The sequence below is a fragment of the Sphaeramia orbicularis genome, chromosome 3 (genome assembly GCF_902148855.1).
Source record: "Sphaeramia orbicularis chromosome 3, fSphaOr1.1, whole genome shotgun sequence".
Lineage (NCBI taxonomy): Eukaryota > Metazoa > Chordata > Actinopteri > Kurtiformes > Apogonidae > Sphaeramia > Sphaeramia orbicularis.
In genome coordinates, this window is record NC_043959.1 from 3,679,009 (window position 1) to 3,694,240 (window position 15,232).

Sequence of the window (15,232 nt, forward strand, 5' to 3'; positions counted from 1 at the left end):
TTTTCTTTTGCATGCCATTCTTAAATGCCACTTTTTTATTTGTTTTAATTTCCTTGTTAAATTATTCTATTTCAATTTTTATACAACTTAAATTCTCTTGGCATTCAATGTGGACATCAAAGTAAGATTTTCATTGTATAGGAAAACCTGTTTCTTTACTGTACATATGACATTAAAACGCTTTGAATTATTGAAGTCCTCCTACTATCATATAGTGTGACTGAAAAGCAACAAGTATAGCTCTGAGTGTTCATTCTCAGTCTGATCCTCACTTAGTCAGATGACCCTTCATAAAAACAGAAATAAAAACAACCACAATATGGATGATGCCAGTGGAGGATGGAATGGAAGTAATATCCCTCTACCTGCCAGAGAAAAACATCATTACATAACATCAGACTCATAGCATTATTGCTCGAGTCATATTTTTGGCCAGATTGTAATATCTGCGTTACTTTAGCCTCCTTCCACTGCTGATTCATTTTTCATCATTGGTTATGACTTGGAAAAAAATATGACTTCAATAATTATGCTATGAGGCTCAGGATAAGCTGAAAGTAGGCCCTGGTAACCTCTAAATCAGGGGTCTCAAACTGATTTTCTTTCAGGGGCCACATTCAGCCCAATTTGATCTCAAGTAGGCTGGACCAGTAAAATAATTGCATAATAACCTATAAATACCAGCACCTCCAAATTTTTGTCCTTGTTTTAGTGCAAAAAACCCCATTAAACTACAAAAATGCTTCCTTTTGTAAACTATCCAAATAAAAAAGATGTGCATAACCTGAAAAAAATGAAATTTCTTACGAAAAATAAGTGCAATTTTAACAATATTGTGCCTCAACTTATCATTTCTACATGTGCATTATGGATCAGATCTACAAAGACACTGTTGTCCGTCCATCAGTCTTGATGACAACCTTGACTTCAGCGTTTGTGGCTTGTCAGCCACAAGTATCTGCCACAAAGACACTAAACACTGAGGAACAGGCAGAAAAATGGTTCAAATTGTGCTTAATTGTCTTTAAACATTTCAGGTTGTTCATATTTGTTCAGGTTATTCACATTTTATTGTTACAGGATAGTTGGTAAATGTAAATATTTTCATAATTTAATGTTATTTTTTACACTAAAACAAAGACAAAAATTTGAAGTTGTCATTATTTACAGCCATAATGTAATATTTTTTTCCACATCAAACCGAGAAGAATATATGGAGTCATTATTTTTTGTAGGTTAGTCTGCTGTTATTTTACTTGAGACTGTATTGGTCTGTATGTGGAACCTGAACTAAAATGAGTTCCACAGCCTTGATTGTGGAATTTTTGCACTTTGCAAATTCACCCCACGGGTCGCATTGGAACCTTTGGCGGGCTGCATTTGGCCCCCGGGCCGCATGTTTGAGACCCCTGCTCTAAATGAATATGTATGAATGTTGAAAACCCTGATACTACTGTTATTTAAGGCCAAACTGGGTGGTGATGTGCTCAACAAACCCCAGCCAGGAAAACATCTGCAGGAAGACAAACAGTGGTGACTTTCAGTGGGATTTCAGACACACGCTGGAGTTTTTCTGGTGTAGTAACTTGTCTGTGAACACTGTTTTCCATCAGGTTTTCACATGAAGATTTCCAGAGTAAAATATTTGATTGTTTTGTTTCAAGAAAACAGAAATGATGAACTATACAGAAGTCAGAACTGGTCATGAGTGTCTTTTTATCCTATTGTTCGTGACTTTAGTCTGTCTCACACCAATTAGCGTGTCTAATAACCAAGGCTGCGCTCATTATCCAGTCTGAGCTGCATCCTACACATTGTGCTTTTCATCTGTCTACACATCTGTGAAAATCATCTCCACCACATCCCCAATCTCCTCCTGAATAAAGCCAATGCATTATCGTACAAACACGTGTAATTCCTCATGTGTGCTTTGCTTTAGTTCATTCCGACTTGTGAATGTCAGGCTCTGCAGGGTGTTTTTAATCTCAGAGGAGTTCTGTGTCACTTTGGTAAATGGGTATGTCTGACAAAGTGACTCGCCTGAACTTTAGAAGTTGGTTTAATAGTAGAACTTGGAAAAATGTTTCTCTGATTGAAACGTGACCTGACCTTCTTATCATTTGTCCGTCATCTGATGAGTGGGTGTTTTTCTTGTGGTTTGTAGTGATGCAGTTTTGTTTTTGCAGATATGAATACATATGCTCCAACTTCACAAACTCACCAACATATTCAGACCAGAGGAAATTAACTGTATGTAATGAAAGTGTAAGTTTGGTAACTTGTAAATCTGACCATTGAGAAATTGAGAATTAGTTTTTCTAAGATAAGCCCACTGGTGGAAACATACCATATCAATATTAGGTCATTTTTCAAGTTATATTATAAGTTATTATATCAAGTTAAGTGAATTCTGCACAGTTCGTTCAGATTAGCCTCCAACTTGTCAAAGAGGCAAATGTTTTCTGACCAAGGTTTTGGATTTTTCATTATAGTTTAGTTTTATTTAGTTTTCTCTAATTCAGTTCATTTTAATTCGTTTTTAGAGCAGGTTTGCTAGTTTTTATTGGTTTTCATTTTTTTTCTAAATGCTTAGTTTTAGTTTAGTTTTAGTATTAATTTTAGTTTTGTCGTCTCTTTTCTCTTCTTCTCTGTCGTCGTATTCAAATAAATGCCAGACAGGACTCTGCTGCTTTCTCCCAACTTCAGTCTCCATGTTTCCAGGTAGAGTGGGGACCAGAAGACGACTGGAAACCACAAGAGACGAGAAGTGACGGACCGTGAAGTACCGTATGATGCTGCTAGCTAAAGTTGCTAGAGCGACATAAATCACTTTCACACCAATTCAACACTGACAAAGACGAAAACGAAGGGAATTTTAGCCGTAATTTTTATACGTTTTAGTTTTGTAAGCACACAATACAGGTTCAGTTAGTTATTGTTTCTTTCTTTTAATTATAGTTTTTATTTATTTCAGTTAACAAAAATGTTTTTCCAATTCTAGTTTTCATCATTTTGTTAGTTTTCGTTAATGATAATAACTTTGTTTCTGACTTGTAGAAACAGGAAACTACTCTTTTTATTTCAAAGGTGCAGCTTAGATCCATTTTCCTGTTGGTACCACATGAAGGAAAAAACATGTGCTCTACAGCTCGGGCCAGTTAATTGTGTGGATCCTTGATGCAGATAATGGGAACAAAATTTTTGCAACCTCAGTTCAGAACTGAGCTATGGGGGTCTTCTAAAGGTTCTGACAGATGGATTGGTCAAAGATATAATGACTAAAAGACACAATATTCCAATCTGTAGGTGTGACCATGTCATGTCCCTGTGGTTTATGAAGGGAGAGCAGAGTTTCTTTAGTTTGAAAGGAGTCTTATGAGAGAAGTGCATCGATTCCCTGAATAAACAGATATTTAGTGAAAAATGTTGGCTCCAGCTGAGAGACACATGCGATCGAAGCCTAAGCTTTTACTAATTAGTTACAGGTTAGTTGTTATGTGAAACAGGTCAAGTTAGAATCTTTCATCTTTAGTCTTTGTATCTTTAACGTGGACAAACACATTTGTTCTTAATGGTACAAACTAAGTGGGAAGTCGTATCCACACTCTAATTTACAAGACACGGTGCTTAATTAATTTATTAGACCACCTTTCCCGATTTATCTCAGACATCATCCATCATTAGGAGGTGCTTTAGTGCAGTCTCTTTAATTTTCAGTAAGCATTCGCCATTTTACACTGAATTTCACACTGAATTCACCTTTTAATTCCCAAATTTGAGCTGCTTATTGGGGTTTTCTGAGACACTGTAAATTAACCAAGCCACTAAAACTAATTCTTCTGTTCAAGAATGCAAGTAAATAACTTTAATTTGATCTTCATCAAGAAATAGTAATCTGCTGTACTATTTTTAAACAAAAATATAATTTCTGTTTATGAACTTCTACATCCTGATTTTATCTCAGGTCTCCTAGGTGTTCGACTTTAGGGAACAGGGCTTAGGGTTAAAACAGGTAATTCCCTTTTCCATAGTTGATGAATTTAACAGTAAGTATGAACCACAAATGGAAAGAGCTAAGCTAAATTTCCTCCCAGTTTCTGATGTCTTTATGACATAGTGTTGTCTTTTGAGAATAGAACCAAAAACTGAAACTCGTGGGATTTTATGTGAAATGGGCCAAAGGATGAGGAGGAATTTCCAATTCAGAGGAAGAGCTTTTTATTAAAAAAAAAAAAAAAACAGTCAAAGGCTGAGCAGGAGACACTTAATAAGCGTCTCAGCGTAAGAATAGTTCTGTCGACAGTGTCAAAGGCTGCTGTAAGAGCCAGATGAAGAGCACAGCGTGATGCATCAGCTGCACAGGAAAGATCATTACTCAAAAGAGCTGATTGTGTCCGATGGAGGCTCTGGAACCAGACTGGAAATTTCAAAGATGTTGTGAAGCAGAAAAGGCGAAACTTCAGCAAAAAGTGCTTTCACTAGGAATTCAGGAAGAAAGGGGGTTTAAAAGATGAATCTGAGTGTTGACTGTAAAACTTTCCTTTGTTTAGGCAGGAGCTGTATGCTTGTACTTGAATGAGATGACAGGTGTATGCAGAAATAAAAGTAAAAAAAAAAATATATATATATATGTCAGTAGAGCAGACCAACCCATTAACCCATAAAGACCCAAACATAAACTGGCAACCAAAATCATTTATCAATATAAAAAGTTTAATACCTGTTGATCCTATCAATCCTATCAATCCATGTAAATAATTGGTGTAAAATACACTTTGTCATCTTTTCATGGCCATCAGATATGACCCATTTGGACATTCAAAGGCTCATTAGTTACCATGGAAACACCGTCATCTTCTACAACATTGATTCACCAGTCAAACCCATGGAGTTGGATCAATGACAGTGGATGGAGACACTGGGATTATTTTCAGTTCGTGAGAGATTTCACTGAAAAAGTCACTTTTTCCTCCATTTTCTCTGTTTTTGATATAATAACCCTCAGTTTTAATTTGAGCTTTTATGGACATCAATTGTGAACAGTAAATTAAATGTAGAAATACCTGATTTTTACTTCGGAATGCAAAATGCTAAGCATAAGAACAAATGGTGATCAATCACTTCAGAAAAGTTAAAACTAGAGTAAAAAAAAACTATTTGGGGATGGCCACAAATAGGGATGGGAATGGATGAGAATTTAACAATTCCAATTCCATTATCGATTTTCCTTATCGATCTGATTCCTTATTGATTCTCTTATTGATTCTCAGTGGGTGAGGAAATAAAAGAGTACAAACGGGTGTGTTTGCATTAACTGTCTTTTATATTTCCATCTGCACAGAAAATATATCATATACAGTATGAACAAATAATAAGAACAGATGACGCCGGGCCCAGTTTGGGGGGGGGGGGGGCAGTGAAAGTGAAACTAAAGACGCTTTGCTAATTCCTCTATTGCCGCATTTCCACTAAGTGGAACCGGTTCGATTCTGCCCATCTCCTGTTGTTGTGCACCTCATTTCCTTTCCCCTACCTTCAGAAACTTGTATTAGAGGGGGTATGACGTTTGTTGCCCGCACCGGAACCAGAACTGGGCCCAGATGATGGCCTGGTGTTCAGTCTGCTGCTAGATTCACAAGTGCTGCTAAGTAGTGAATCAAATACGTGACATTCCTGCAAATGAATCACATGCTGTGAACAAATGTTTGAGCAGATTGGAGGGATTCCACCCTTTAGAAGAAATGGAAGCTTTGACAGAGTTCAACTGGACCTGGTGTGGTCTGTTTGGACCTGGTGTGGTCTGTTTGGACCTGGTGTGGTCTGTTTGGACCTGGTGTGGTCTGTTTAGACCTGGTGTGGACTGTTTGGACCTGGTGTGGTCTGTTTAGACCTGGTGTGGACTGTTTGGACCTGGTGTGGTCTGTTTGGACCTGGTGTGGTCTGTTTAGACCATTTCTGCCTCAACACCATGTTGTCTATGTTCTGACCAAAACAATGCAGCGTACACGGGACATCATCAGGCATGTGCAGCGAAGGCGGAATCGATAAGCAGAATCATTAAGCAGGCAGGCAAATGATTCCAAGGAATGGAGCTACTGGGATCCGGTTCTCAAAAAGAACCGGTTCTCGATTCCCATCCCAGCCATAAAAGTATCTCTGGGTCTTTATGGGTTAAACAGGTGATGACGCGGTCAGAGGTAGGTGGAGTAATTTCAGTTTTGGCTAAATGTGTAATTAATAGCATCTGTCCCTACATATTATGTCAAGACACTCAATTACTTCCCCAGAAACAACCTCCATCTTGCCAGATCACTTTACATTTGCAGATGAATCTATTTGCATACTGTCCCAGGAATATCACTGAGTGTTGCATATTCATAAAGACAACCCTGTGAACATCATGTGGCTTGTAACAGTTAGTGGTTTAATTCTTGACATGCAACAGTTTCGGCAGACTGGGCATAGTTTCCTCATGACACCAAAGAAGGCAACTCACTGCAGAGTCTCAGGAACTATGTTCCAATAGAATTAAACTGGAAATCTGTTTAGATTTTATTATGAATGTAATTTGATTTCTTGCAAGGTATCGTCCCCCTCCTTCTGGTTGTGCCCCTGGGACCTCATTTCCAAAAAGAAATTACATAATAGTCAATAGCAAGAGATGAGTATTTTCCTTTATTAACTTCTTTATCACACTTGAATTATGCCATGACATATATTTGTCAGCTGAAAATATAATTTTACAAGTCAAGAAAGTTTGTTGTAAAACGGCTTAAGTATCATACTGTGAAAATACGTAAATAGAAAGACTGAACAGCAGAATGTTGTGGGCGTGACACCATCTCATTTCAGCCTCCACAAGCTGCTCAGAGCTGCTGAAGACGTCGCTGCAGCTTCAACATGACCAGACTTGTATTAATTTTCACCCTTTTTAATACCTTTTCACCTTTCTCTTCTCTCTGGTGTCAGTAACATTTATTTCTTGTAACAGATATTCAGTCCATGGAACTGTTTCACACACAATTAGATGCCACTTCACTATCGTGAACACAAACTTTTTGGGACTTTTTTCACTTGTATGAATTGAGCATCAAATGTGTAAATGATGACATCATTTCAAAATTCAATCAGGATCAAAACATGATTCTCTTGCCAGTGTCAACCATTAAAACTCTGATGGGGAGCAGTGGAAGGGGGGGCACTTCGGTTCATGTAGTGGAAACACAACTTCTGACCTCCTGGCAGTAGAAAATCTGACCTCTACCAGGACATTTTTGGCTGCTCATTTGTGTTTTCAGACAAGTTAGGGAGTTCAATACAAGGACTGGAAAAAGTGGCCTCTCTTTTACATTTACAACAGGTCACTTCTTTCTATATTTAGTTTTTTATTTGGACTGAGAGGAGAAAGCTGCAGAAGGAAGGCTTGTATTTTCAAGTTATGGTGTTTTTTCTCCTGATGAGAGTAAATCAACAAATGTATGACACAGGTGTGTGTTTTGGATATTTTGACAAGAACATGTTTTACATATTGTAGCTTTAAGCATATATATATATATATATATATATATATATATATATATATATATATATATATATATATATATATATATATATATATATATATATTTTATAAACTAAAACTTATATCACTCTGATCTATAAAAAATGCCTGTGGGGGAGATGTATAAAATATACAGAAATGTCACTTTACAGAAGATTAAAAAAAAAAAAAAGTTATTGTTAATCTGTGTGAGGCAGCAGCTCAGTCATTTTTGCTTGATAACAAAGTGATTTTGTAAAATGGAAATATCTGACAGTATCTGAGCTAAGTTGATGTTCAAAAACCAAGTGGCTATTTGAATTTTAAAATCTTCTTGATGACTGAAGCTGCAGAAGTAGTTATGTGCTGCAATATTAATGTTGGTCCCAGAATGATTATAGATGAAGTGAAGAACAGCATTCTGACGCTTTTCAGTCACATTCAAATGAAACGCTGTGAAGAATCTGTCCCGTTGGTACTTATCTTATTTCTGTTGTTGTTGTTTTTGTCCTTACCTCTGTTAGTTTTTTGACTTTGCTTGCACTTTATAGATGACTTAGACACTTTGATAACACAGACTAAGAGCCCAATAGTATGTTTTGTTAGACCTGTGTGTTTTCTCCTAGTATCCATCCATCCATTTATCCATCCATTATCTTCCACTTAGCCTGGTCTGCTCACAGGGGCAGCATTTTAAACAGGGATGCCTCAACCTTCATGTCCCCAGCCGTCTCCTCCAACTCCTCCATACCTCCAGTTTCTCTGAAGGGGACCCCTCCAGCAAGTCCTGGATCTGCCCCAGAGGAAGTCCATGGGGGAATCCCGACCAGATAAACCACCTCCACTGGCTCTGGGTGCAGAGCAGTAGAGCCTCTACTATAACTACTCTCCCAGAGCTCCGCCACCCAGAGCAGGAAACTCATTTCCATCTCTTTTATCTGCAGTCTTGTTCTTTTAATCACTACCCACAGCTCTGACCACAAAGGTAAATACACTATATACCAGAGGCGGTTTCTCAGATGGCAAGGGAAGCTCAGCTTCCCCTAAAATTATGAAAATGAAATAGTCAAATATGTACGGTTGTGTTGACAATTCATTGACTACAAATGTGTTAGAGCACGTTCATCTCACAGACGAGTTCGTTCAGAATCAGCTTTATCACAAATCACTCGATGTTGTTCACTTCTCCTCCATTCCCGTGTCTGTGTTTTCTCATTCCATCTCTGCTCAGTGCATTTGTCTGTAGACGCTCAGCGTCCATGCACTTCAATGGGACTGAGTGGAACTGTTTTTTTCATTGCCTCAAAACTGGACGGTAATTGGATAAATGCCACAATGTTGTCCATTCACCCCCAGAGACGCTGAGCGTCTCTGGGGGTGAATGGAGCTGTGGGCGGAGCTCGGCCGGGCTGGACGCTGGGCTTCCGCGAGCTGATTGGAGGATCAGTCGAAAGACTGAATCCCATTTGATTGACAACTATTTTGAGATCTACTCTTTCACTGACACAGTTCAGTTTAATACCGTCGCACATTCTGCTGTGAAACTGGGAGAGACCACTACGAAATTACTTGTTCATTTCTTGCACTGTAAATAAAACACACTCATTGTACTTCCTTTAACATAATTTCATTGTTTTCTTGTTTAGTTAGTACGATGAGGTCACTGAGCATTTTCTTAAAAAGGAACGGAGGGACGAATTTATGTTTAAAAAACTTGACCTTTTTTTTTTTATGTAAGCCGACAATGAGCTTCCCCTGTCTGAAAGACGAGCAGTCGCCACTGCTGTATACGTATAGGAACATAGACTGAACAGTAAATCCTCTTCAACACAGCACAACAGGAATGATCCAGATGTACAGGCAGTGGAGCCGGATTCATTTTACAGGTGGGGGGGTTGTTGGACTGAATGTCTGTCAGGCACACATAATTTTGTCACCCTGCAGCCTAATGTCAGTGCGTATTTTTAATCACAATCATCAGATCAAGTGGAAAAGTAGCATTTGGCTCAACAGTTCTGTAAAGTGTGTGTGTGGGGGGGCATATGTCTAAATTATTTTTCCTTCCGTCATTCCAGAAATGTTCACGAGGGTGAAAAATGTGTTCTCTACGTTTTTTTTCTCCTTGTTTCGATGTCCCCTCCTTGCAACAATAACCACAGTCATGTGTGCGCAATTACACATCCAAACCGTTTGCACCGCCCTTTGAGACGTGTTAAATACAGACGCAGTTTCTATGAGCAAAATTGCTTTCGGGTTTGATAAATCACTCTGCCTGTGCTAAATTAATATATTTACATTTTCTCCTCCCAGCACACGCACAATTGTGTGTCAGCGCCCCATAATGCATATTCATTGTGACAAACATACTAACTGGATCAGACGTGCTATTTTGCACCTTGGAAAGATCCAACCCTTCGTGCACACTGTTAGTAAATCAGTTTGTACATGTTTTTGCTTGTGCAATGAGTTTGCACACGTCTTTATACATGCAAACCTTTAGTAGAGACGGCCCTACATGCAACTTCTATCAGTTTTGAGTATGAACTGAATGTGACCCTGAAGTGACCTGCATGCACAAAAGAGGTCCTGACTAATATGTGACCACGCAGGCACACACTGTTTTTATGGAAGGAAATCTATTTTTCCCGTCGCTCCTCCTCCTGGGACACAGAATTGCAACATTTGTCCCATTTTAATGAGGTAAAGGTTGGATAAATGCAACTTGGCCGTTTCAGACTGAAGTCACATTGCAAAATATCAGATACATATTGGATTTAGGACCACCTATGGAAGTGGCCTGGGTCCAATTTGAAAAAATCGAATTGTTGTGCTGTTCAAACTGTCTTTATCAGATCGGATACAGGTCACATATGGGCAAGAAAATTTGGATTTGGGCCACATTTGCCTGCAGTTTGAATGTAGCCTAATACACCTATATGATCCATATTTGACGTTTCAGGTGAGGGTTCATTACACACAGCAACAATAGATGTGTGTACTGGGGTGTGATGCTATTATTATATAATCTCCTTTTTTCCACATGCGTACACAAAAAACACACTTCTGGAATCTTTCGACTGGAAAGTATTTAAATGTTTGTATTTTTGGAATCTGAAACAGCGTTTGCATATGAACAAAAGGCCAATCATAGAGAAGAATATCCATTTTGTAAAATAATTGCATTCATGATAGGGCAGTGACTCATCTCCAATGCACAAGGGACACTCCAGACTCCTGGGACTGAGAGCTATGGCCCCAGCTTCAAAGGTGCTAATTCTCATCACACCCACTTTGCACTAAGCTCCAAACCATGTTGTGTTAGCTGAAGGTCACAGCTCGGTGAAGTCAACACCCTTTCATCCTACCAAAAACAAACACATTAGCCGTTAGAACAGGGGTTCTAAAGTGGAGGTCGTGGGATGCCAGCGGGGGTGGGGGGGTGGGGTGGGGGTTGCAAGATGATTTTCCGAAACCTCTTGATGTGATCCCTGAGCTGGTTACAGCTGATTAAGGGCAGTGTTGTTGCACCTGGACTTAGAACGAAGGATAATGATATTGTGAGTTTCATGGTGCATAGGATCTGCAGTAATTTTGACAGAGCTAAGGTTTCATTAATACTGAATGAACAAAAGCTGGACAGCGACAAACAGGTTGTTCGGCCAACAGGTTTGACTATGATTCACATCAATAAAAAGAAAAATGAACATAAAACGGCCAATAAACGTTGTAAAATAGACACATTAATGTAAATAAACATTAACATAAACCCCCACTTGAACCCCTGCACATAAAACAGAACACAATGAATAAAATGTACTACCCACAATGCAATGCAGCAAATATGCCTCAGTATTCAGAGTTTCCGCTGGTAAGGTGCCTTGCTGCCACACCATACATTTGATACAAAAAATCATCACCATCGCATTAGACTTATTATACATATGTATAATAAATAATAGTAATAATTTTCTATAAGAAGCCACGCTGCTGTACAATTTTTACCCACATTTTTTTTTTATACCCCCTACAAATTATGCTCATGCTCCCAATTATCAGGCCTACGCATTCTTTTGGACGTAAACATCCGGTAGTGACCCAGTAGTGAAACCTGACCCTGAATTTACCCCGTTTATTTATCATTTACTACAGTACATTTCACTTTATTTGGATATTCAAAACTACACAGTTAATGGGGGCAAAAATGATACGGGTGTAAAACCAGCATGCCTGTAGTGCAGCAACCGCTGTCCGTAGTGTTTAGTCAATGATTCTGGCACACAAAGGATTAACAGTCGGTCTCTGCTAGAAGTCCCGCCTCTAACGTAAATATCGCTATCTGATTGGTTCTTTGGTTTTGCTAACGTACATGTGATTGGCCGTCCCCACTGTCACTCCATCTACTTGCAAAAGTAACCTGCTAGTTGGACCGCTAACATAAGTTGTCAGTATGTTTGTATTTGTTCTGTCTGAGTCACATCCGCTAAACAGATTTGAATATCAGTGGTGTCATTTACATGTACATTTGGACATGTGTTTGTTCGCCTGCGCGCCCGTGCATGTGTGCTTGGTAATTACGATTTGAAGAATGTCAAAGAAAAGAAAACTGGTCATAAGACACTTCTTTAGGAGTAAAAGTGTAAGTTAGTTCAAGGGTCTAGAACTGCAGAGGCTCAACGCAGATACTGAATAAAAGACAATATTTAATGCCAAACAGAAACACTTTTAAAAGTTACTTTACTTATTATTTTCATGTATTTCTATGGAAGAGCAACTGTTTAAAAAACACAAATAAAGAAAATTTGTGGGGAAAATACAACAAAACCTCAGACTGTAAATGTGATTCTAGATGTGATTTTATCCATATTTTTGGGGAATAAATTACATTTACATTACATTTTTAACAGTAAAAACCTTTATTGCTTAGGCAGTAACTGTACCATCAAACTCTATGATCATTGTATCCCTAATCTGTTCATATGTCATGCACCAACATATTTATGTCAGGTGACAAACAGTAAAGAGGCAGGAGGAGGCAGAGGAGGAGAGGCTGAAAATTCACTGGTGAGGTTAAATTATAATGGATACGTTAAACAGGAGAACTTGTATTGTCTTTAGATATTCAGATATGCATTATAAACATGTCAATTACTGAATTTTTTTTCTGACTATGATTGTTCGCTCGTTTGATCAGCTTGACATGACGTGAAATTATGATTGCAAATGCAAAAAAACATCAACTTTCAGGAGTACTTCCTTCGAGCACTTTTGTGTCCCCACCAATGTCAAAATCAAACCTTCTCCCTTGCCTGCTTTAGAAGATAGAAGGACATAGAAATGTGTGCAGAAAGGCTCTAAATAGAAATGTAGACAAAAAGGGCAGCGTCGGGAAATGAGTCTGACTTACTGCCATCGCTAAGCTTTGACTCCTGTTAGAGAAGTAAATGAATGTCCCTGTAATTTACGGTATGTTTATTTTACTACTTAATCTTCTTTAATGTTATAGCCGGTACTTACCGCTGTCCACCATGTTCCGGGGTTGTCCAGGCCACAGTTGTCGCTGTACTCCAGGCAGCAGGAGTCGGGCACACGGGTGGCGTTGTACACTTCAAACCAGTCTGTGTGGTTAGTGACTCCACAGCAACGGAACTGCAGCACAGAAGGACAAAGAGCAGGGAGAGGCTGACATTGAACTATCAGAGCACTTATACACTAATGCATTATAACAAAGAAACATCCTTTGTTGATGGAAAAGTAAAATTATTTACCTGCCCAGAATAAGATTTAGTGGCCAAGGTAATTCATGTGTGCAGATAATAGAAAATACTTCATCTTGCTGATAGTGAGCCGCAGCCGCCTTTGTGCAATTCACATCGCATTTGTCTCAAAGCCCTAAAATCATTTTCTAACTTGCCTGCTTCTTTTTATCTTCACCTCCTCCCTCTGTGATTGGTATGGATTTTTGCTAGAGGATCATGACATCCACCGTAATTCAATTCATCAGTGTACTAGATAAAAAAAAAATAATAATAAAGAAAAAAAAGATGAAGTACCCCGATGTTTTGTTCATTGGGTGAACTTTAATTCTGCCAGAGCAGCTCCACACGCCACACCGTGCACAGAATATGGCAGTATGTGTTAATTTAGCCTCACTTGCCCACTTAAACAATAAATCAAGCTTGCGATTTATCATGAGATTCAGCAACTTAAATGACCAGAATGTAAAGTGGAAGCTCAGCACAGCTCAGGTTTAAAACTGCATGAAGCAAAAAACACTGATGGAACATAAGTATAAATAAATGTACCTTCTGTCAGTCTTAATATATGCATCTGCTTTCTGCTGGTTTAAAGAGCCTATTCCCCAAATATTTGGGGTTTATAGTATGCTGCCCTTCTTATGCACTGGAGTTTGAACTGTTTCAGGCATTTGAATACATTTCAGCGCACAGATTGGTCCAAACCTGGAGAGTAAAACCCCTCAAACTACATGTCTTTAATATACAGTGATGCACACACACACAGATCTCATGAATTTTGTTTATTTGATTCTCTAGGATTTCTATTAAACAATCGGCTGAAATGTTCATCAAAAAAGGCTCCAGCTATTAGTTTGAGTCATGCACAGGTGGTGCACATTAGCAGTAACCTCTAACATATGATCAGCCTGGATTGGTCGACGGTTAATGTTGGATGTTCTGAAGCTGCTCCACCCCAGGATTCTGGGGGATATGGTGTGGTTATAATAAAGTAGCCTAATCTTCATACCTACTTCCTGCAAAATCTTTTTTTTTTTTTCCAATAAAAAATGAATTAGGTCTCATTCAACCCTTCCAAATTCAAAGATTTAAGGAAAGAGAGACAGTGAAGTTGAGCTCAATTAACACACTCAGAATACACACTTAATCAGCCAAAGTGCCTGTGACAATTTTTGTTAATTATAATCATTCAAAATAAAAATGTAGTCAGGATTATTTGCATAGAAAAGGACTGATGTGACACAGAATGTGTGAATGTATCACCATGCATGCATATGTGGTTATTTGCTTGTTAAGCATTTTATGTTGAATTCCATCCTTTACGGCTGCTTTGTGTATAGTACACTATAACCCATAAGCTCCATTCCCACAGGACTAGTATTACCTGTGGACCTTTGGTCATGTGTAATAAATGCAGTGGTTGTCTGTGATATTTAATCCTGTATGAATCTGCCGTGTCTTTAATTTGTAAAGTACAAATTTGACAAAGTATCTTACCGTATTTTAGGAAACACGGAGGTCTTTATAATAATATTGCTTTGGGTTTAACTTCAACAGGTTTATGTCACAATATGACACGGACCTTCACTGAAAGAGCAAACTTTAAACCTTCAGAGGATCAAAATATGATGAGATGGATGACATGCAGTAGTCAGGTCTGGGTTCAGTAATGCTTTGTGTTCATAATATGAGGTCAGATGAATCTGAATATACTGAATGACCAGATCAGACCAGAACATCAGTGGATTATTAATGGCATGACCATGTTCCAAGAGTCGTCAGGCTCAAATTGTTTAACAGTAGTTCAGGAGCATGAGACATCATTTTGTTCAGACCTGAACCACATTGAGAATCCTTGGAATATGGTGAATTTTACACACTGGTCCGTCTCTCCATCATCAATACAAGAAAATTAATGCAACTTTAGACAGAAACAAAT

At 38.5% G+C, this 15,232-nt stretch overlaps 1 protein-coding gene across 4 annotated transcripts in view; it reads right to left on the minus strand.

Annotated features, from left to right (window-relative positions):
• The window catches only part of tspan4a (tetraspanin 4a), a 329,835-nt gene that overhangs the window by 24,514 nt on the left and 290,089 nt on the right, over window positions 1–15,232 (minus strand). For all 4 annotated transcript variants that reach the window (XM_030128550.1, XM_030128558.1, XM_030128534.1 and 1 more), the window contains one exon: window positions 13,055–13,186. In XM_030128550.1, coding sequence (XP_029984410.1) covers window positions 13,055–13,186 — 132 coding nt within the window. The remainder of the gene's footprint in view (window positions 1–13,054; window positions 13,187–15,232) is intronic.